Source organism: Micropterus dolomieu, linkage group LG01, assembly GCF_021292245.1.
Source record: "Micropterus dolomieu isolate WLL.071019.BEF.003 ecotype Adirondacks linkage group LG01, ASM2129224v1, whole genome shotgun sequence".
NCBI lineage: Eukaryota > Metazoa > Chordata > Actinopteri > Centrarchiformes > Centrarchidae > Micropterus > Micropterus dolomieu.
In genome coordinates, this window is record NC_060150.1 from 36,677,326 (window position 1) to 36,700,302 (window position 22,977).

Sequence of the window (22,977 nt, forward strand, 5' to 3'; positions counted from 1 at the left end):
TCCAGGTCATAGTTATCCAACGAAGGTTAAAATCAAGGGCAACTTTATTTGTGATAGGACAGTTGAGATAGACAGGAAATATGGGAGAGAGAGAGGAGATGACATTCAGTTTAATTTACTTAATGTAATTTAACTCATTTGATTTATTTTAAGTTATTTAATTTAATTGAGTTAATTAAATTAAATGTATTTGAGTTAATTCATTTGATTCAGTGTAATTTAATGAATTTAATATAATTTTATTATATTAAAAATATTTAATGTATTTATTTTAATAAAACATTTATTTATTTTAATTTATTAATTTGAATTGAATATTATTAATTTGCAAAGTAAATGTATCAAATAAATGTAATGGAGTAAAAGTACAATATTTGCCTCTGAACTGTAGTATAAGTGTAAGTCAGGAGGAAATATTAGAGGAATAAAGTAGCCCACAAGCACCTCAAAAGTGGACTTGCTTACCACTATGGCGGTTATATTAGACAGATGAAACAAGTGATAAGTGGAAGGTCAAAGGGCTGCGTTCAGCATTCCTACAGCAAAAACCCCCTCTGCTGGGTGGCATTGAACTGTACAGGCGCTAATTATAGTTGTATGCCGGCAACTAGCATTAAATGGACACACACAGTACAATCATTAGGGAAGTTTGAAGGTCTATATTTGAGGATAGCTGGTTTAGAGTTAATTAAAAATATCTGAGGTGGTTTTATAGTGTGTTATCTTGACCTGAGGACAAGTCTGCCTTAAAAAATCTGGTTACAGTATACACACATTTAAAAGTGGTTTAACTCAACAATGTAGTTGTACACAGGTACATTTTTATTTAAAAGTGTTAATTAATGAACGTAATTGACAACCATTACAACTTCCCCTGACTTATCAACATTTATTTATTTATTTTATTACAGCTGTATTTTGCTATATGGACATTAGTTATCTGTTCATACACCAGCCTCCACATGTGGGTGCCCACTGAAGGACTCACGGTTGTTGACAACACTACTACATTATAGTGTATTATAAGCCATTTCTTAAATGTTTATATTTACTGGCTATGAATTCTAAATAGGGGTACTTAAAGTAAAATATTGACAACACACAATAATTAATAACAAATTTGGTCAAATCTGAGATAAGTTGTTGTTTTGAATGTTTTATCATATAAAAATGATTAGGCCATAGAAATTTGTAATAAAAAAGCATGTAATATCTGCAGGAAATATAAAACAGATAAAAAAAACAAACAAACAACAAAAAAAAACAAATTAGCATCTAGCTAGTTAAGACTAGCAGCTAGCTGGAGGGCAGTCACAGCTAGCCTTCTGAGGCAGTATCTAAATGTAATCATAAAGGAGGAAAAAAATAACACTAGTCCTGCTAAAAGCTAACTAGCTAGCTTAGGTGAATACCATTGTCTAATTAATTGTGGATGGGAGGGGGTTACCACCTTAAAAAGGCTAAGTTAATATTTCACTTGTAGCCGTTAGCCGTTAGACACTTTGGCTTCAAACTTCAAACCCTTTTTTTCTCAACTTCACTGTTTCTATAGTTACTGCTGTCTTTGACTCTGTACTGCAGTAAATTAATAAACACAGTCTAGGATACAAAGTCATCCTAAGCATTACTTAACCAAAGAGTAATGTTGCAGATTTACCTGCATTCTTTAAGTATTACTGGATTAATTACATTCAGTTCAACTTATAAAATGAGACTTTTAAATAAGCCTCTATTCTTTTTTAACAAATTATCCGAACAGGTGACAGCTACGCTCTTACAGAAAAGCTTTCTGTGTGCTTCTTAAAACTCACAGAAACGTTTTTTCTCTGCCTCCATGTCACCTATTTTTCTTTCTGAAATGACACCGCCGTGCCTCCCACCTAATCCTTTCATCCTCGTCTTTACGCCCTCGACTTGTCTTCCACCCACACCCCTCCGGCATCTATCTTCCGCTACCTCCTGCACCTCTCCTCTCCCCTTTCTTGCTTTTAAAGATGACAGAAGTCACACTGAGGAAACGGTGGTGTTCCTGTCCGTGTACACGTCTCTGATTAGCTCCCAGGTTTCTCCCCGTAGTCACACTTCTGGTTTTAATTTAACACTGAGATAGAGCGCTGGCGCGGAGGGAACCACGTTATGCTAAAAGCCTCCCTAGTTTGCCTGGGGTGCCTTCTATTTTTTTTTTTTATCATCCAAAAATATGGGCATGTGGTTTAGCTGTTTCCTTGTCAGATTGTGCTATTTTGAGCAAAAAATACCACATGTTTTGAATCTTTTCTCTCTTTCTTGTCTCCCCGCAGCCCATCAGCAATGCAGACTTCATTGTTCCAGTGGAGATTGATGGGACTGTTCATCAGGTACTTTTGCACTGATTTGAAGGACTTCTAGAAGTGTGCTTGAATAAAATAATATGTATTAAAGTATAAGATCTCCCTTGGAAGCTGTGGGTCGATTTTTTTTCCTTTAGCATGTATTATTCTCTATTATCTCACAGCCACATCAAACTAGGACAACTCAACTCCCTGAATTTAGTGCTCTCTGTTTTATGCTCTGTGTCTTTGCTTGCTGTAAAGATAGATCGGCTGTGGTGTGACTGTGTCACCAGGTAAACAAATGTCACAAAGTGTATTGAAGATACTCTTAAGCGTGCAGAGAGATGTTTTGCTGATTAGAAATGTGTGTGTGTGTGTGAGAGAGAGAAAGAGAGAGAGAGAAATGAAATCATTAAGGGAGAAACAGAGGCACTGTTACACCTGCTTTATTACATCTGTGTGTCTTTGAAGCAGAAGCTGCTATACTATAGCTGTAACCGGGTTCAAGTAATCCAGGATAGGCTTTTTGAATCTGTCTTGGCCTATGCTTGATTACTTGCACTTGGGGGCAGCAGCTAAACCATTGAAGGACCAGCTGAAGAGGATAAGGACGAGCAGAAAGAGCAAATATGATCACAAAGCAATACCTGTTGTTTTGAAGTCATGGCTACAAGACCTGTTTATTCAATTGAGAAAGGAAGCCTTTCATATCAAGTTTTCATATGTTGAATACTGTCTACACAAAGGTACAGTATTTGATTTAAATTAGGGATTGAGTACACTCTTGTATGTATGTATGTATACTTGCATGTATCTTACTTTCAAAATCTGTTATTAGCATCAAATACTGACTTTTTCAGGGTAATTTTAAAATTAAGAAATAGTTGATGTGAATAATTGCATTCAAGATTCATCATGAATTATACATATGTAGACTTGAGGTTCACCTAGAAAAACAAATCAGTTCTAAAGGTACCGAATATGACCGCTCATTACAGAATTGTAATCTAACTAATCAGCTAAGTCGGTGATGATTTTGGTGAAACAGACAGCAGCTATGAGTTTAAAGCAGCCTCATAACTAATACATAAAACAAAGTGCCACTACAAACATGAATTCAAAGTAGCTTTTACTCAGGTTTAACTCAGTCAAGTCAACCCATTTCTGAATTTAGGGTCAGAGGTCAAAACCTACAAGGTTGTTTATTTGTCATTATACAACACAAGGTTGTAGTCCCTTCATGCTACACACACAGAACTTATAATATAAGATAAATAATTTAATGTGTATTAAAATATGGTAACATTTAAAATAAATAAAAATAATATAAACAATAGGGTAAATACAGTTATTTATATACAAAGGCTAGATAAATACAAAAATACACACAGAACATTCTACAGTGCATTTTTTGAATTTGCATCTGGGGAGAATGTAAACAGCCGCAACAAGATGATAATATTGTATCTTCACATAAAAAATGTCTGGCAATTGGGAAACGGTGTCCATCTTAACTGTGTTTGAGCACCAAGCATCATCGATGTAAAACATCTCCTCTCATCTTGCTGGAGTCTTGCGCTGACAGCTCGGAAACACGGACCACCCATCGAGAGCTTGAACCGGGATGCTGATGGGGCAGGTCTCTGTAAAGATGTGGGCACAACAGTCTCTGATTTTTGTTGCTTGGTCAACATGAGTCCTGTTTTGGCCAGACCAGACCTTTAGGAGAAGAATAAAGTCAAAACTTGGCCAACATGCCTCCTATCCATTCTCTCTTTCTTCTCCTCTGAGCGATCACTGCACCTGCTGTGGTGCCGGGTCCAGTTGTGCCGGGTGGATCATGGTCGGCTGCTCTTTAATCCAAAAATCCCATCTTCCTTTTCCAATCACTTTGAATTTCTGTCAGAGGTAACGTGTTTCAACAATAAAGCCTGTAAAAAACGATAAAAAAACAAGCCTTTACAAGTCTTTACATTCTCTTCCCCCATTAAGTGGGACACAATAAAACCATTATTGTTGCTTAGATTGCCATAACGACGGACACGGGTGGGTTACAACCAGGCACGGCAACTCATTTAAGGACCAGAGCTGAGACTGCCTAATCTTACCAGACATATGATGTTAGGCCTCAGAACCTGACAGTTGTTGATACTCTGTGCTACCTAAGTGGGCACATTTTGGTGGGTACCAAAAAAATATTGAGGCGTATAAAAGATGTGTGGAATTTTGTGCCGTTGTTCCAGGTGTACGTGCTGAAAAGGCCCCACGTGGACGAGTTCCTCCAAAAGATGGGAGAGCTCTTTGAATGCATCCTCTTCACAGCGAGCTTAGCCAAGGTTGGTCCACACGTTGCAACACTAAGACAATGGTCACCGTAATGCGGCTTTGTGCAGACTCTATTAACCTGATGTTTTTGCGTTCGTTCAGTATGCCGACCCTGTGGCAGACCTGCTGGACCAGTGGGGGGTGTTTCGCGCCCGGCTCTTCAGGGAATCCTGTGTTTTCCACAGAGGAAACTACGTTAAAGACCTCAGCCGGCTGGGCAGAGAACTCAGTAAAGTCATCATCATAGACAACTCACCTGCCTCTTACATCTTCCACCCGGAGAACGCAGTAAGTCACTCCTCTGAACAGTAGGGACTGACCTAAAACCTCCATTATTTCTTAGTTCTAGGGCGAAACAGTGTAAATGCACAGAACTTTATTTTGAGATAAATCAACAAAGTAGAAATTAACTTGGACTTACTACAAAGTCAAGATTTGGTAAATGTATAATCTATTATTTGTTTTTGTGGTACAGAATTAGTTGTCGTCCTAATCACAGTATTTATCTGAATATTCATCTGAATCTTGTTTTTCATGACACGATTCAGCACATAAACCATTATTGTTGTTTTGTATCCTTACGTGGAGTTTATGTTGCCGTATTGTTAAGTGATTTCATTGAAAAAAACTACATATAGCCCCTTTAAGCAAATGGAAGCCCGGGCTATTAATTGAAGTTTTACAATACATTAACATGCTTACGGTAAGTCCTTTTTCAACATTGGTGGCTATCATATTCTACTGGATAAGGCATATTGGTAGGTGTGTTTGAAGTCAGTAAACAGTAATCAACTGACGAAAACAAAACAAAGTGGAGGGGCAGCCACCGTCATCAGAAAAATCTGACAATTCCTTTAAATTTCTGTGGCGTTCCAAATTCAGGAATTCAGTTCTGAAAGTCAGTTTCTACTCAGTGGCACTCATCCAGGGGACTCCACTTCAGTCCTTCAAAGGACTTCATTGGACTGTAAGGTTTTCTGGGGATGTAGGCCATACACATCCCACCGCATGAATTTTGAGAAACTGAATTTTAAAACCAAAGTCTGAAATTGGAACTCCATTGAAATTGAAATGATTCTCAGTAAAGTTGAAAGCAATACAAGTTAAATTCAATTTCAAACCATTCTATTCAATTTTAAATATAGCATAAAATATTCAATTTGAACATTTATATAATTTTGTTCAGCTTATAGATCCCATAAAATCCTGCCTAAAATGAGGTCAATATACACTGCTACAACAGAAATAAGTCTGTTAAAATAATGATGGTAAATGAAAATATCTTTGAGACACTGTCAGTTCTAATCTGCACTGTTGTATTAGAAACAGCGTTGAGCCAGAGGCGGTGTTCCCAATGTTATGAGATTTCTCTCCTCTGCAGAGAAGATACTTGGTGGAGCTGCTCCCACTCTTCCTGCCTTTGATGCATTTCTCCCATTAATTATTGACACAAATCTCGCACCATCTCCTCACCTATAATGCAACACTTTAGCATCGACTGAGTTTTCCCCCTCTATCAAATGAACTAAATCTGTCTCTCTGTTCTCTCTCTGTTTCTACTCTCCACAGGTCCCGGTGCAGTCCTGGTTTGACGACTTGACGGACACGGAGCTGCTGGACCTGATTCCTTTGTTCGAGGGCCTCAGTAAGGAGGAGGACGTTTACAGTCTGTTACAGAGCCTGAGGAACAGGTAGCAGACGGCGGCTCCAGCTGGTCCTTCTTGTTCCGGCCCCGCTGCACAGAGGCCTCCCCTCGCTGCCACGGCCCTGCAGCCCGGCTCCCGTCCTCAAGCCGCTGCTGGGAGTCCCAGCGTGGCCCCGAATCTGAGGATTTCACTCAGTTGTTCCGGTCATAATGAAATCTGGAGACAACTGTACGGATTCTTACCATCTCTGCATTCTTGGATTCTTTGTACAGGACTCCTTCTGACAAAATATTATATTACTGTATGTACATACTATATGTTTCTAAGAGCAAGACATACATAAAGTAATTTTTCTATCAGAGATAGGAGGTTTTACTATTCTATCAAGTAATATTTTAGTTACCAAAAATAATCAAATAGACAGAACAGAGAGGTTTTGTTTCTTTTTCAACAATGGGTGACCTTTTTTTTGTGTTGAGCTGTGCTATGCAGGCTGTTGTTTCTCGTCTGACCTTTCGTTCAAACAACTGTGATTTACCTTCTCTTACAGAATGAAGTGCCTTCATTACTGTGCAGATTTTGTTGTGTCAGGTTATGGGGGTGCACATTTTTATGCTGCACATTGACTAAAATCCCGGAAATTCTTTAATTAAAGTTGGAAATTAGTCTTATTTGTCATTTAATCTGAGAAAACAGAAAAGAAGAATTTCTAGAAATGTATCCACCTAGCCTGTTAGATGAGGATGATTCTTTGCTTTTGAGTTAAGTGACGTTGAATTGTTAAATTTACCAAAGATTTTTACAATTCAATGTGGTTTGTGGCTGAATGATGTCATTTGATCCTAGACAGTGACTGTAAATTGATAATCTCTAAAGACATTGAAACCCACTTTATTATTAAAAAAAAAGAAACCTTTGTGATGACATCACCGCCCACCAATAAATGTTAAACTTTTGAGGAAACTATAATGATTAGCTTAGATTACATGAAATTCTATTTATTGGGGAAAAGTGGGCTGGGTTGTAAAGACTGCTGTTGAAACCGTACTGTACAACATTATTAAAGTTGCAAGTTTGCACACTGTCAGTTTGTACCATTGTGTAATGACTTAAAGCTTGTATGATTGATATTTTCATATTAATGTAGAATCAAATGACAATGTTTAATGTGAACATAGTGGAGCATTTAGCAGCTTAAGAGCCAGATATTTTAGGAGTTGGTGGAGACCAAAAACAGAGCTAAAACAGAGTGAATATTGGACTTACATCCATCCGGTGGCCAGGAACAAAACTGTTTGAATGCTAAGCTGCTCCATGTCAGCTGGAAGTGTAATTAAGCAACTGTTTGCTAACACGTTCATAATATCAACTTTAAAGGTGATTTGTGCTGTCTAATAGTGGCTAGAAAATCAGGTGCATGTTTCAGTGACATGCAAGGAGCTGTATTTTACTTTAAAGTGTTGTAAGTTTAATGTCCATTTGGTAGCTTTTCTGCATTTCGATCATATCACGTGTTGTTATGGAATTTGTTTTAAGCCAGCCTGGGCTTAAAACAAGTCTTTAAAGTTCTCCGGGGGGGGTGGGGACGACATTTAAATATCTTTTTTAAAAAATGTGGTATCAGTCTTTAAGTTTAAGTAGTTTTGGAGAAAGAAACTGAAATGATGTGACATCCCTGACCTGCAATTTTAGTGACAACTAAAAGTGTTCCTGTGTAAAGTGTTCCTTATTAGAGCATTTTCTTTCACCAGTTTAGTAATGCACAGAATACATTGTACTTAATCAAAAATGAATTTAACATGTCCTGAATTATGGCTAAATAACATGTACAATGTCCTCTATTATAAACTTTGCATTTATTAGAAATTGAACACAGGAGGACACTACTGAGTTCTTCAACAAAGGCTCAAGCTTCACTGTCTGCAGAGTTAAATGATCTGCAGGTGCATTAATAATATGGAAATAAACTGGTTAATGTGCAACCAAGAGGAACTCAGCTTCATGTGATATCTTGATGTGAACTTTTAGCTTCCGCTTACGTAGCAGCCACTTTAACTGCAGCAGTGGATTAGGTATAACAGAGCCTATTGTTCAAGCCTGAAGAATTCTTGCGTTTTCTCTTCATACTTGTTCCTCAGATATGTGTGGACTGAAGTTCACCACGTTATTGAAATGATCGTATTCTCATAATGGAGTCTAGGACTGGAACTAAAAATGAGAAGCTGTGGCCAAAGGTAAGAAAAACCTAAGCCTGTTGACTTGAAGCTGGTGGTTATCAAGAAAACCGGGTTAGTTACATAACAATCCATTTTTTTTCAGATTCCCTGGCAGGGATTGTGTGAACTATATAACACAAAGACAACTGTAATATATGTATCCCTGAACAGAAAACATCAGCAGGGAGCCTCATCTATGATTCATACATTGACTGCAATGTGCAACAGAAGTTTTCAGATTGTTCACACACTTAGAAAGTGTTAAGGAGGACAGCAGAAGCTAGATTTGATGATTTTGGTGGGGAAATACCTGATCCTTGATTTTTAATTTAAAGGTAATCCGCATAAACTATTTATTTTTTATTTCTCCTGTAGTTTTATATACAATTCAGTGTTTGAGGAAGGATTAACATCCACGCTCTGCAAAGACTCTTTCCGTCATTTACTTTTTTAAAAAGTGCCCAAATCACTTTGGATACAGCGTGTTAATACAGCTCCACATTTAACAAACAAATGTAAACACAAGCTGCCAAATGCCTTCTCCGTGGAGAGATGAAAGCCCAGAGCTGTAAACCTTCAGTAATGTCAAGCGTTGCTCCTCGAGTGTGTGTGAGTAGGCACAGAATGAGAGATTTAGCCACAGAAAGCCTCTGATTCCTTTCCAATATCACTTCGAGCTCCTTGAGTCCAATTCCCCCATCTGCTAGTTGTAACAGTTGTGAGATGAATAATTGGTGTCAAGTGGCCCCTGTAATGCTCACTGTGCTGCTGAGGGCTCAGTCGAACATAAACACAACTCCAGCTGGCTACTTAAAGCACAATCAGGACCTTGAGTGAGGCTTGAGTTTGTCTTAATCCAGGTAGTGTAGATGATTTTCTCAAGCATCTTGACCTTGTGGTGTATTTTGCAAGTGTGGCTCCTTTCATCCATCCTCAATACAAGCCAGAATCTCCACATCAGAACACCTTTTTAAGGTGGACCTGGAAACACTGCGTGAGAAGAGGCGTATTTAAGGTTTGTTGCACAGTAAATATTGAGACCGGAAATTGCAGGTGTGTTCAAACCTGGGTGTGGAGACAAATACACCAAGCCCTTTCTGCCACACACACTGCAGCTTGCACACAGGACGGAAAGCCAGTGGTACTTTATTACATTAAGACAACATCTCACTAATCTACCTCCACAACTTGTAGGAGACAGCCAGGCCTTCACTCCGCCAGACACAACACAAGGTAAGATCCATAGATTATTTTTCTGTTTTTTCCTTTTCTTTTATCTGAATCACTGCCGTTTGCAAAGAAATAATAATCAATACATAAATACTTTTAGTAATAAATATTTATGTTCATGTTTGTCAACAGATTCTTTAAAACAGACTTTCTGTGGTGTTTGTAAACCTACATCATTTCATATCAAATGGAAATGAAAACATGAGGATGTATTTAGAGCATTAACAAAGCTCACTGTGTACGCTGGGGTCAGTGGACAGTTCAGGTTAATCAAATTGGAACCAGTCTTTCCTGTCACAGTAATGGAAGCAGCAACACTGGTATATAATTTCTATCTATTGTTTGTTTAAGTTTTCCATGTAGTTTGACCTGGATCAGGTTGCAGAGCACAACGGTTGGTTTACATTCACAACAGGGAGTTTCCACTACAGCCAAAGTCTTTTGCAACTGTCAATGCCATTTAGTCAAGGAATTAAATCAATTAAATACAATTAATCAATTAAAGTTTAGTGGGGGAGATGAGAAACTCGTTCTCTTTTCATATAGGACATTGATTTAGGTAATAAACTAGATAAATCAGTTGAGAATGGGATCCTTCTCTTTAAACTTACAGTAGGTTTGCTTTGATTAAATGTTTTGTTTTGCAGGTAGACCAGCAGCCAAGTCTGTCATATATATTCCATCATGCGCTGTCGAATATTATATAACCAATGTGGGAAACTGTGATTTCTGCTACAGTTTGAAATGCGGACAAGCCATGGGTGTGGCCTCTCCTTTGCCTAGAATACAAAAGAAAACGGTCAATAGATCTTTGGTCCAGTGAATGAGGGAATTCTTCTCTGTTCTTTCAACATAATTTTTTAAATGGAACATTTCCCAAGTTTGTGATCTGTAACTGTACATCGCATGACATGTGTCAGCAATAAGTGTATGTAAGGCAAATTGAAAGCAAAGATATTTGTGTACAAAACAAAATGTGAGTGATTTCAGAGTTGGGTAGTTTTAAGCAGACCTGTAGCCTATTGTGGCTAACATTAACTAATCTTAGAAAACTTCTTAGATGTCCCATAATTGCTACTTTTAGCCACAATGGCGTCTGTTCATTTGAAGTTACAAAGTCTTGCATTAAAGCTACTGTCTGAACTGCAACTATTTATGTATTATGTTATATCTAACATATTGTCAAATCATTCCTGTATCACGCTAAGTCCTCCTCACGCTTACACACTACAAGCCAAATGAACTCAACTATAGCAAGCCCTATTATTTTATTTAAATCTCAGCCCTTTTTTTGTTTGCTCTGTGTGTGTCACCTCTATTATCTGATTACTTGAATACCAGAGCCTTGATATACTTAATGAAGGGTGTGGTTAACATCCTGGTAGAGTACAGCTGACCTGGTCTATCTTACCTCTCTGTACACCACCTACTGCATCAATCACTGCCCAGCGAGGCATTTTATTCCTACAGCTGGAGGAAAGATTCGACTCTGAGGCAGCCTTCAGTATATGGGCCATGAATTATAGCAGAGCTATATATCTGGAGCATCACTGTAACCACAGTTCCTCCAGCTATTTGACAATCATATAATGTATGTGTGGATCTTGTATTTGCATTCAAGATATGTTGCCAGCAGTGTAATGTGCACAAGCCGGTTTCCATACAGCGTGTCACCACTAAGCCTATATTCTTGGCTCAGCTGGCGATACAGTGTGTTTGCTTATCAGTGCTGTTGTTTCTGATATCTGAGTCAAGAGGCAGTTTAAGCACCACTGATTGCAGAACTTGTATGTTGCTATGGCGCCAAGCTGACACTCATTTGGGGGATTAGAGGTGTTTCACTGTCAGAGATCCAATCTTTTTGAAATGGTTCACTTGTCATGTTAGAGACATCTGTTTCCAGTGAAAAGATAGGGAACTTGTAAGGATGAGGAGGAGGCTTCAGAAATGCAATGTTTTTCTCTAGTTTGGAGAAAGTGAATGTGTTTTCTAATGTACTATTCCAGGTTCAAACACATATTTATTAATGTTTGACCTTAAGCAGTGGTGGAAGAAGTAGTCAGATCCTCTCAAAAGTGTGAACACTGGAGAAACTACAGCGGCAAGAATTAAAAATCACAACTCAAAAGACAAAAAAACACAGTCTTTACTTTCCAAAAACAGGGTCCTGTACACAGGTAGGCAGTCAGTAAAAGGGCAAACCATCCAACAGGGATTAGGTAAAAGCAAGGTGCAGGGTCAGAAAAGACATTAGATCAAAAACAACAACAATAATGCTGAAACGCTAGACATCAAAGGTTCTTATGACCAATTGGCCCAGAGTGGGGAACAGACAAATTAAATATACTAGAGGGGTGGGGATAACCAGGGACAGGTGCAGCTAATCAGGGCGGGGCAGACAATCTCACAGTCGGGACTCACACAAGGGCAGGAAGTGATATGGTCTGAAACGAGAGGAGAGGTCAGTAATAAAATAAAACAGGAAACACAAAATGGATTTAAAAAAAGTTTTGGGATATGATGGAGCGTGCCAAATTCTCTTTGAAACGCTGCAGTTTCACTCAGATGAACATTTCAGAGTTTTCCAGCTCATTGTTTCGGTTTTCCCGGTCTTCGACTTTATAGTTTTGATTCACTCTTACCATTAGCAGATTTTTGCAGCAGGTTGCTCCTGCTCCTGCCAACTGTACAGTACCTGCCCAGCACTTAACAGCAGATGAAGTTATACAGCTAAATTGTGGCGCATTTAGGAGCAAAAGAGCCACATATTTCCCTCCGGAGTTGGTGGAGATCAAAACCAGAGTTAAAAGACAGTGATTACTGGACAGAAACACCACTTCAAATGGATACTATGATTGCTCCACATCAGCTGGATGTGTTAACAAAAAAATTGTTAAAATGTTAAAACATGTTATTGTTATTGTAGAAAAACAAATAAGTTGTATTATGTTTAAATAAAAGTGGCAATACAAAAAAAATCTAATCTAAAAGACCAGCATCCAAATTAGACATCATAAATCCAGTACTTGAGGAAATGTATTAAGTTACATTTTACCACTGACCATAAATCTCAATTGTTAAATAGATGTTGATGTTTGTAACTGTAATTTTCTGTTTTGTTAACTTTTCTTCATACACCTCACAGACCTCAAATGTGTCTTGAATAAATCAGAAACCTGTATATTAATATATTCATAGCATCAATGCATGTAAGTTGAAAACAATAATAATAATAATAATAATCTTTATTTGTAGAGCACTTTTCAAAAACAAGTTACAAAGTGCTTTAACAAGTGTAAAGACAATAATACCCAAGAGACAATAATACAAAAACAATACATGATAAAAGCATGAAAACATTGAAAAGACTAAAATACAGTCACCAATGACAAGTCTCACGGTTTCTTGCCTTACATGTGTGTGTTTGTTTCAGTTCAGCAGAATGATGAATGATGACAGTCAGGACACATTTAGAAATGTCAGCCAAAAGCCAGGCCTGCAAATATGGACCATCAATGTAAGTCAGCCCAACAGTACTGTGCATGTGGACATTACTGGTCACACTGCTGTATTCTAAGGCATGCTAAAATCTTATTTTTGTGTAAGATTTCTTAATGTTTAACGTGCTTTTTGTCGTTTTATTCTTCAGAACATGCAGATGGTGCCTGTTCCAGCCCAAGGCTTTGGTAACTTCTTTGAGGGAGACTGTTACATTGTTCTTTATGTGAGTACAACACTGGCTGATTTCCCAAGAGGCTACAGAGAGGCTCAACTTTAATGACTTACACATCTGAGTCTTCTATCTGCGTCTCCTTATGTGTTTTTGCCAGATAAGCGACAACAAGGGCTCAGGCCAGTCAGCTGACATCCACTACTGGATAGGAAACGCCTCCTCTCAGGATGAGCAAGGTGCAGCAGCCATCTACGTCACCCAGCTGGATGAGTACCTGGGTGGGAGTCCGGTACAGCACAGGGAGGTGCAGGGCAATGAGTCGCCACGGTTCAGGAGCTACTTCAAAAATGGCCTCATGTGAGTCAAAGGAAGGGGCTATGGGGGTGGTGACCAAATAAAAAAGAAGGAGCCACACACACACACACACACACAGAATTATGCTGTAATCTTCCTGAGACATGGCTTACAACAGTAATCCCTTTGCATGAAATCATTATGAGACAAATTACACTTGTTTTGTTGAGGCTTAGCAAAGAGAAACACAGTTTTCCCTCGCCCAGTTCATTAAACTCTGACTTTTCAATATGTTTTTGCCCCATGGTTATGTAACATTGAGGCAAAACCTAAAAAGGTAATAAAACAAAAGAAATGCCTTCAGCTGCTTTTGTGTTCATCCTGCTTCCCATCTGCTGCTCTTGTTTTATTGTACTTGAACTTTGATAATGTACACTGATTTCTCCACAGCTACAAGAAGGGTGGAGTGGCCTCAGGTTTTCACCACGTTGACACAAACGTCTACAATGTCCTGCGATTGCTGCACGTCAAAGGGAGGAAGCATGTCACAGCGACAGAGGTACGCAGAGTGGGATATACTGGGCAAGGAATAATGCTGCCTGCCTAGTACCTCCCACTGGAGCTATCACTGGCTTTACACATCCAAGCTACAAGGAGTGTTGGCACTCCCTCTTAAACAAATGATGTCCAGCTTGTTATCATAGCAGTCAACGTAGGTTTTCATTGCATGAGTGCTATGACTGAGAGGTGTTTAATTCATATTTCCCTGTGTTAACAACATTTGTTTCTCAGAATGTTTTTTATTGGTTTCATGACAGCCCATTTGAATAAAGGGGGACTGTTTGAAACCGCTTCGTCATGTTGATGTTTGTGTGCCTGTGTGCAGGTGGAGATTTCATGGAACAGTTTTAACAATGGGGATATATTCCTGCTGGATATGGGGAAAACTATAGTGCAGTGGAACGGCCCCCAGAGCAACAGGAGAGAAAAGCTCAAGGTAATCTTCCTCCCTGAGCAGTAATGGAAAAAGATTTTCTTATGTACCTCAAAACTGAAACATAATTACTGTGCCTAAAGAAAATGCAATTACTTTACACCCATGAAAAAGAGTCACATGTGTTCATGTGGGCACAGAAAATATAATTGTATGTTTTACTTTTACAAATGAAAAAACTTTCATATCTTCTCTCTCCTCTCCTTTCTATGCAGGCAGTCTTGTTGGCTCAGGACATCCGCGACAGGGAGCGAGGAGGTCGAGCTCAGATAGGTGTCGTGGAGGGAGGGGATGAGCGGGACTCCCCAGAGCTGATGAAAGTCTTGATGGCGGTGCTCGGCCAAAGGAGTGGGCCGCTAAAGGAGGCCATTCCTGATGACAAACCTGACCAGCTGCAGAACGCCAATGTCAGACTCTACCAGTAAGGACTTCCTCTTGATCTGTTGCTTCGCCGCTGCAACATGTTGGGAATATTTTGCCCATTTAGTAAAACCGTACACTGTTTTTTCTCGTGTGTCTCCTCAGCGTTTTCGAAAACAGCGGGAATCTAGTGGTCCAAGAGGTGGCCACGCAGCCTCTAACACAAGACCTGCTGCAGTCCTCTGTAATCCTTCAAACAAGTTCCTTACACACTGTTATTACAGAAAAGGCATCCTGCCTCTTGTTCATTGTTTTGTTTTCTCTCATTGTCAGGACTGTTACATCTTGGACAATAAAGGCTCCAATGTGATGGTGTGGAAAGGCAAACAGGCCTCCAAGGAAGAGCGGCAAGAAGCTCTCAACAGGGCAGTGGTGAGTTTAATACACTATATCAGAAGCCAGAGAAATACTTACACTACATGAGGTAGGTCAGAATATTACAAATAAAGAGCTTGAGTCCTAGGTAAATCTCCTTTTTACTTTTTCAACATTATGGTTCTCTTTTGCCAGGGCCACCAAGTAAAATAGTAATAAATTATCATGAAATTATCATCAAGAAATATACTCCTCTCATGTTTTCTACCAGGGCTATATCAAAGCCAAGAACTACCCATCCAGCACCAGTGTGGACGTGATGACCGAGGGAGGAGAGTCAGCAATGTTCAAGCACCTGTTCAAATCCTGGAGAGATCAAGGGCAAACTCAGGGTCTTGGTCGCACCTACAGCATTGGAAGGATAGGTAACATATATATATATCGATGGTCCTCCACTTATAAATGTAGACACAAAGTGTACAATTAGTATTAATAATATAATATAATAGTAAAATATAACCATGAAATTGTGCAATAATACAATGTGATACAATATTTTTGTTTTTTTTAATAGTTTAAAGTTAAAATTCTAAATATTTGGGGTTATTTTGCAATTTCATGCTTAATGTATAATGTATGCATGATTATTTATTTCTAATACCAAAAATGTCGGGTCTCCATACAGCAAAGGTAGACCAAGTGAAGTTTGATGTGATGGAGCTCCATGCGCGTCCTGAACTGGCAGCACAGCAGCGCATGGTGGATGACGCTTCTGGAGATGTTAAGGTGAGGGGGAAAATACACAAACACAAAATGTAGATCGACTAATTTCAACAACAGCGCTAATGTCTGTATCATGAGAGGAAAAATGCTGAAACATTTTACATTTTTGTTCATTTTCATGTCGGTGTCAGGTGTGGCGTGTTGAGAATTTGGAGCTGGCCGAAGTGAATCCAAGTACTTGTGGACAGTTTTACGGAGGAGACTGCTACCTGGTGCTGTACACATATCTAAGATCAAACCAGCAGCAATACATACTCTACATGTGGCAGGTCAGTATCATCACAGAAGGAACATTTTTCTTGTTTTGTGTCTGTCTTTCTGGCTCTGATAAGTTAAAAAAACAACAGGTATAAAAATGAGTCTATCTCTTTCTTACAACAGGGACGCCATGCCACTAAAGATGAGATCACTGCTTGCGCCTACCAGGCTGTCAATATCGATAACAAGTACAATGGAGCCCCGGTGCAGGTCAGGGTGATCATGGGAAAGGAACCTCGCCACTTCCTGGCTATTTTCAAAGGCAAACTTATTATCTTTGAGGTGCGATTTTTCTCAGTGAAGTAAAAAGAAATTTGCTGGATATATAAACGCTTAAATGCAGAGAAAGGTCTATATTTTGTTTGTGTGGTGGAGGAATTATGTTTTATTTCTCAAAGGGAATGTGCTCTTGAAAAACATCATAAATCCCATGCACAAAAAAACAAAACAATTTTAAGTGTTAAACCATATTTTGCATTTTTGTGTATGTGTAGAAATCTCTGCATACATTTTATGTATACATATGTGTCCAGGGTGGTACAGGCCGACCTGGTGTGGTCAATCCTGACAGAGCTGCCAGGCTCTTCCAGGTGAGAGGGACTAATGAGCTGAACACCCTTGCCACTGAAGTGCAGGCGAGGGCCTCCTCTCTCAACACCAACGATGTTTTCTTGCTGAAGACTGACCAAATTTGCTACCTGTGGTATGGAAAGGTATGGCCTTTGTTGATGGTGCCGCAAAAGCCAGACGGGAACTTCCCTTTCAGGAATGAAAGTGTGAATTTGTGTTTGTGTTGCCACACAAAATCTGTGTTTGTTTGATGTTGGCTTCTGTCTTCCTCCAGGGCTGCAGCGGGGATGAAAGGGTGATGGGGAGAGCAATGTCTGATGTGCTGTCCAAACAGGACAAGCAGGTGGTGATGGAGGGCCAGGAGCCAGCCGAATTCTGGGTAGCTCTAGGAGGAAAGGCTCCCTATGCCAGTGACAAGAGGTAAACACAGGCAGCAGCAACATCACACCTTTGGCACCTTGGTGCCAGATATGAACAACTGTTCATTCAACCAAACGTCTTGTTCTACATATTTTCTTTTAGTGCTTCTGTATTATAGTAAATACAGCAAAAAATAAGGATTACAATAACTTATAAACAAGGACTTCTCTCCAAAACTCGCCCAAAAGGCTCTTTAATCATATTTTCAAACATTAATAAGCTTACATTTAAATCTGCATGGATTAACTTTATATCAAGGTTAGTGGAATATGCCCAATGTCATCTGAAGCCCACGGAATATAGTTTGCGCACACACACACACACACACACACACACACACACACACACACACACACAGAGCAGATTATACAGTTGTGTTGTTTCAGACTGCAGAGGGAGGAGCCTCCTCACAGTCCCCGGCTGTTTGAATGCTCCAATCAGACCGGCCAGTTTAGGATGACCGAGGTGGAGAACTTCGCCCAGAGCGACCTGGATGAGGAGGATGTCATGCTGCTGGACACCTGGGAGGAGGTGAGAGGTCAAAGCCGCTGAGACCCTCCAGACTTAGATGCAGAAATAAAGATTTATGAGACAAATAACAAGTTGTAGATTTGAGGATTCATTTGCTTGATGAGATTTATATGTGAAAATAAATATATAAATATATAAAATAAAATAATAATAAACTAGAATGGTAAAATTCTTCATGAAAATATTTAAGTAAACACAGTAAACAGGTTAAAATGTCTTAACATGTTAATTGTTTATATGTTGCACGGGAGGGACAGTAACCTGGCTCTGTCCAAACCCCTTAAAACCACAAATTGTTTTTTTCATATTTTGTTTTTGATACACATAAAATAAACTTGATATAATATGTTAATTAATTAATTAATAATTAGGAAGGCTTTTGGCCTGAGCCAATCTTCATGTTAAGATAACCATCTCCTTACTTGGGCTGTTTAATCTGCTGAAACATCAATCTTTATATAGACATTTCTGTCTATAATTGAGTCCAAAAAAAAAAACTTAATTTGCAGTTTAGTGAGAATATTTCAACCTGTTTCTAATTTCATTGAAAACCAGTTTTAATATTTGTATCCTTTTTTCACTTTTTATAAGAAAATAAATGCTTATGGACTCAATGTCAGAATAAAATGACTTGATTAAAGGAAGATTTTTTTTGTGAACAATTCATCATGTTTTGTTAAGTTTATTGTATGTTTTGTAAAAAAAAATACAAGTAGCTGTGGCTGTCAAATAAATGTAGTGGAGAACAATATGTCCTTCTCAAATGCTGTGAAGTATTAAGAAGCACAATATAAAATAGAAATACCCCAGTGAAGTATAAGTACCTCAAATCTGTCCCTAAGTACTGTACTTTATCGTGAAGTATTACATTAAAGGATTAAATAGTTCACAGCTCTCTGAAAGGGATCTCTCTCTATTTTTCTGGTCTTTCCAAATCACTTTAGATTTTCTTGTGGGTTGGAAATTTTGCCAATGAGTACGAGACCAAGGAGGCGTGGAACTGTGCGCAGGAATACCTGAGGACCCACCCTGCAGGCCGCGACCGCGACACACCCATTGTTTTTGTCAAACAGGGATATGAACCGCCCACCTTTACTGGCTGGTTCAACGCATGGGATCCTCATAAGTGGAGCGTGAGTTTGTTATAGGCTCTCTTTGATCTCAGTTAAAGGCACTGGAGTGCTTTTAATTAAGTCCATGATTAAGACATTACAAATCACCATTCAAAGTACACATACATGACTGTACACTTCCATCAGTGCTGATTATGGAAAAGAGACACAAATATCACATGAATAATCTTGTGTGAACTAATCATTTCAGAAATTAAAAAGAACATAAGTCACATGTGGATCCTGCATGCTTACTAATTTTCAGTCCTGACTCACATGATCTTCTCAACAGGGGGGCAACTCCTATGAGGAGATGAAAAAAAAGCTGAGTGATGCAACATCTCTCTCACAGATCACTGTAGTAAGTGATTCACTAACACTAATCCTAACATTAATTGACTAAATGCACTAATATCACAAATGCAGTAACTACTAACGTCTCTAATGGGATACATAATAATGTAAATTTTGATGTCTCCTCCTAAATCTCCAGAAATATGATTTCACTCTCTCCTTTATCTGTAGGATCTGAACAACACTAATTTCAATAAGAGTCCTGCTGGGATTAGTAGGGGTGGTTACACGGCTCCAGGAGGCCCCATGAGCTCCCCTCCAGTCTACAGGTTCCAGGGAGGTGATCTGTCCCCCAGACCCTCTACTCCCACCAGCCCGTCTACCCAGAGAGCCCAGTCCTCTGCGTCCATGACCCGGTCGCCCTCCTCTGGCTTCACTCCATCATCCCCAGCTGGTGGCACTGTGTCCCCATCTGCTGGAGGCTCTGGGATGTATCTTGACCCAGAGCTCCTTGTCAACAAGTCTCCCAGTGAGCTACCGCAGGGAGTGGACCCCAGCCAGAGAGAGGTAGGTGCAGAATTGTGGATCTGGTGCAAATAGTACAAAATTTTGTGCTAGGTGTTAATAATTGTGTGAATGCTGCAAGCATCGATGTCTTAGTGAAGATTCTTTCTAGTTGGAAAGCGCTCACTTAAAAGTAGGGATGTCCTGATAGCTACTGATCCTGATAGATTATCTGCCAAATTCAACTTTTTTCCTTCATACAGTATTACACCTGCAAAGCAAGGCCACAATAACATTTAATTAAAATACAATAAAGTACAAACACAATTAGGAAAGCTGTTTCAATCAGATTGACAGCAGAGCATGGCTTCTTAAAAAATAGAAGTGTCTCATGTTTTATTTTATTTCCTATAATATTTTGTATAGTATGATGTAGTATTTAATGTAATATCTGTGCAGAGGACTGACCGTGTTAATCTACTATGGCAGGAACATTTGGACAGCAGTCATGCAGCTTCTCTTTATCTCCGGCATGAGCTAAATTCAAGTTCAAATGTATCTTTTCAACCAACAGCAGCAGCTCAGAGTTTTGGTTATGCTGCAGAAAGTCACCTGACAGGCACAAAACTACTACAGAGAGATGCACAAAAACTACAAAGAGGAAAAAATAACTACAAAGACATTCAAAATGACTAAAAACTGGCAAACAATAACTATAAAGAGATGCAAAATTACTTCAAAGATACACAAAATGACCACAAGAAACACAACACAACCACAAAGAGACACAAAACTACAAATAGACATAACTATTAACAGAACCTGTGTCTCCTTGTAGTTTTTATTTTTTTTTGCATCTCTTTCAGTCTGGGTGTAGGGGCTTTTATATATCTGTGCCCCATTGTCTAAGCATGTTGTAATTAGTATGCGTGCATCCTGATGTAACAACAAAGCGTGTACAGTAGAGGTCAGCCTAACTGTTTTCCTCCTGTGATTTCAGAACTACCTGTCTGATGTGGATTTTGAAAACCTGCTTGGCACAACTCGTTCAGATTTCCATCGCCTCCCCAGGTGGAGACAGAGCGACTTGAAGAAAAAAGCATTACTTTTCTGAGAAAACTTCATTGTTGGATTACAAAGAAATGTTGTTGAATCTACTGTATCTCACTGTAAAGTGGAGAAATGCGATTGTAAAACAGCTAAGGCAGGATTTTATCTGTTGTTGAGAGAGGATTGGTAGAGGCCTTGATCATTTCACCAGCATATTGGTTTTTTTGACAATACTTTCAGCTATCAAGTTATAGTGATTAGACATGCTGACTAGAATTAGCTTTTTACCCTGATTATGATTTAAAAAATACTTTAAATTAAGATTATTTTTAATTGTTAAACTTTCTATTTATCTCTTTTTCAATGTTTTATGCTGATCATTCTATGATTGAGTTCTCTCAACATATTATTGTCTTTCTCCATGGCTGAATCACTTATATTATGAATAAACACACAAAACCTTCAATCAGAGACTCTGCTGGTTTTATTTAACGGCTAGTGCAAATGTACACAGTGACAGTAAAGACATACTGAAAGACTTTGTCGTGTAAAAACTGCTGTAGTGATGAAAAATAAGGATTTGCTTGACAAATACTTGATTAAGTTATTTATGGTTCAATATGTTTAGAGCAGATTCATATCCAATACATTTAATTCATAGATATGCTCATCATATAAATAATCAAACAAAAGTTATAAGGCATTTAAAGTCTGTTTAAAAAAACAAACATTGACAAACATTCTGGAGCAGCCATCTCTGCAGGACAATCTGCTTTCAAAATGAATGGACACCTTAACACAGACACACAAAACATCACACTGTTGCCACAGTGTGACATAATATTCAACATTATTATGGTATCAGAATTGAGAAAACGTAAATCATGGCTTACTCTAGTCTGAGTATGATTCTGATTTGTATGATCCTGAGGGGAAATATAAATTTATAAATGTAAATACTATTCAGAAACTACATAGCCAATTTATGCCCTACTGGAATACACACCTTATTTACAATTATTATATCTCTCCCCAACAGTTAAATGACTTTCTTTAAGTAACTTCCCACACCGCTCATTCACTGCTCTTTCATTCACATTTTCATTCACTCTTGCTATGTTACCGTACAGCAGCCCTCAACAAAAGCTAAAATTATACAATGATAGGAAAGCTGCTGGCAGATGACAATTGTTTTTTTCTCCATGAAATATCTGTTGAAGTTTTTGATCAGTTCTGCTATTTAGCTTTAAAACCGGATAAATCCCTTTAGAGCAGGGGTCGGCAACCTTTTCTGTGATCAATATACAAAGATGAATACATCCAGTGTACCAGCAGCATTTGTTAATGCACATGTAATTTATTTTTAATGTATACACTAATAGTTAGTCAGATTTTAATTGAAGTTTGACCTTGTTAATAATAATAATAAAATAATAATAATAATAGAAATATAATAAATAGGGCTGTCAATCGATTAAAAAAAAATTAGTCTAATTAATTACACATTTTGTAACTTGTTTGTAGTTTTGTAATTTATTAAAAGAATGATTTGAAATTAATCACATATATCGATATTTGCCATGATAAGCATTTAAAATATTCTAATTTAAATAGATTTTGGTAGATGAGTGCATCATTGATAATAAACAAAAATAATAAACTTATTTAGCTAAACATCTTTATTTCCCATACATTCATAACCATTTTTTTCACTGTTCATATGCAATAACAATGCCACAACAATGTTTTTAATTAAAAATAGCCTACTAATAGCGTTTTTGTGGTATTGAAGACCTTTAGGATGACACCTGTCTCCTTGGTTTGAATAAGCAAGTCACCACTGCTTGACAAGACCAGGAGCGAGTGAAATCTCAACGTTTTTCACCAGTTTGCAACGTTTTCGGATTGAATGACATTTTTCCTTGCAACATTCCGCAATGTTCTGCAGCGGGCTTCGAGGTATGTTTTCTTCTGTTTGGTGGGCGTGTCAAAGGTGTTATCCAATCAGCTGCGACAAGTTTGTAAACACA

General features: G+C 38.4%; 2 protein-coding genes across 7 annotated transcripts in view; both read left to right on the forward strand.

The window, feature by feature from the left end:
- ctdspla (CTD (carboxy-terminal domain, RNA polymerase II, polypeptide A) small phosphatase-like a) overlaps positions 1-7,370 on the forward strand; it is a 38,087-nt gene extending 30,717 nt beyond the window's left edge. For all 3 annotated transcript variants that reach the window (XM_046067897.1, XM_046067880.1, XM_046067889.1), the window contains 4 exons: positions 2,301-2,357; positions 4,556-4,648; positions 4,740-4,925; positions 6,207-7,370. In XM_046067897.1, the coding sequence (XP_045923853.1) occupies positions 2,301-2,357; positions 4,556-4,648; positions 4,740-4,925; positions 6,207-6,332 (462 nt within the window). In that variant the 3' untranslated portion in view covers positions 6,333-7,370. The remainder of the gene's footprint in view (positions 1-2,300; positions 2,358-4,555; positions 4,649-4,739; positions 4,926-6,206) is intronic.
- A 2,021-nt stretch (positions 7,371-9,391) lies between these two features.
- On the forward strand, positions 9,392-21,369 carry vill (villin-like). 4 transcript variants are annotated; one of them, XM_046067261.1, is made up of 21 exons: positions 9,392-9,514; positions 9,694-9,732; positions 13,163-13,246; positions 13,379-13,453; positions 13,560-13,759; positions 14,147-14,255; positions 14,583-14,693; positions 14,906-15,111; positions 15,216-15,294; positions 15,384-15,482; positions 15,697-15,850; positions 16,111-16,211; positions 16,340-16,477; positions 16,590-16,748; positions 17,000-17,179; positions 17,311-17,456; positions 17,843-17,987; positions 18,932-19,120; positions 19,392-19,460; positions 19,625-19,960; positions 20,898-21,369. In XM_046067261.1, the coding sequence occupies exons 3-21, from the start codon at positions 13,172-13,174 to the stop codon at positions 21,009-21,011; spliced, it is 2,685 nt and encodes an 894-aa protein (XP_045923217.1). In that variant the 5' UTR covers positions 9,392-9,514; positions 9,694-9,732; positions 13,163-13,171; the 3' UTR covers positions 21,012-21,369. The 4 variants fall into 4 exon arrangements, with proteins under 4 accessions (XP_045923217.1, XP_045923202.1, XP_045923194.1 ...); XM_046067246.1 differs by lacking the exons at positions 9,392-9,514; positions 9,694-9,732 and adding an exon at positions 11,303-11,320; XM_046067238.1 differs by lacking the exons at positions 9,392-9,514; positions 9,694-9,732 and adding an exon at positions 12,126-12,190.
- Positions 21,370-22,977: the final 1,608 nt, after the last annotated feature.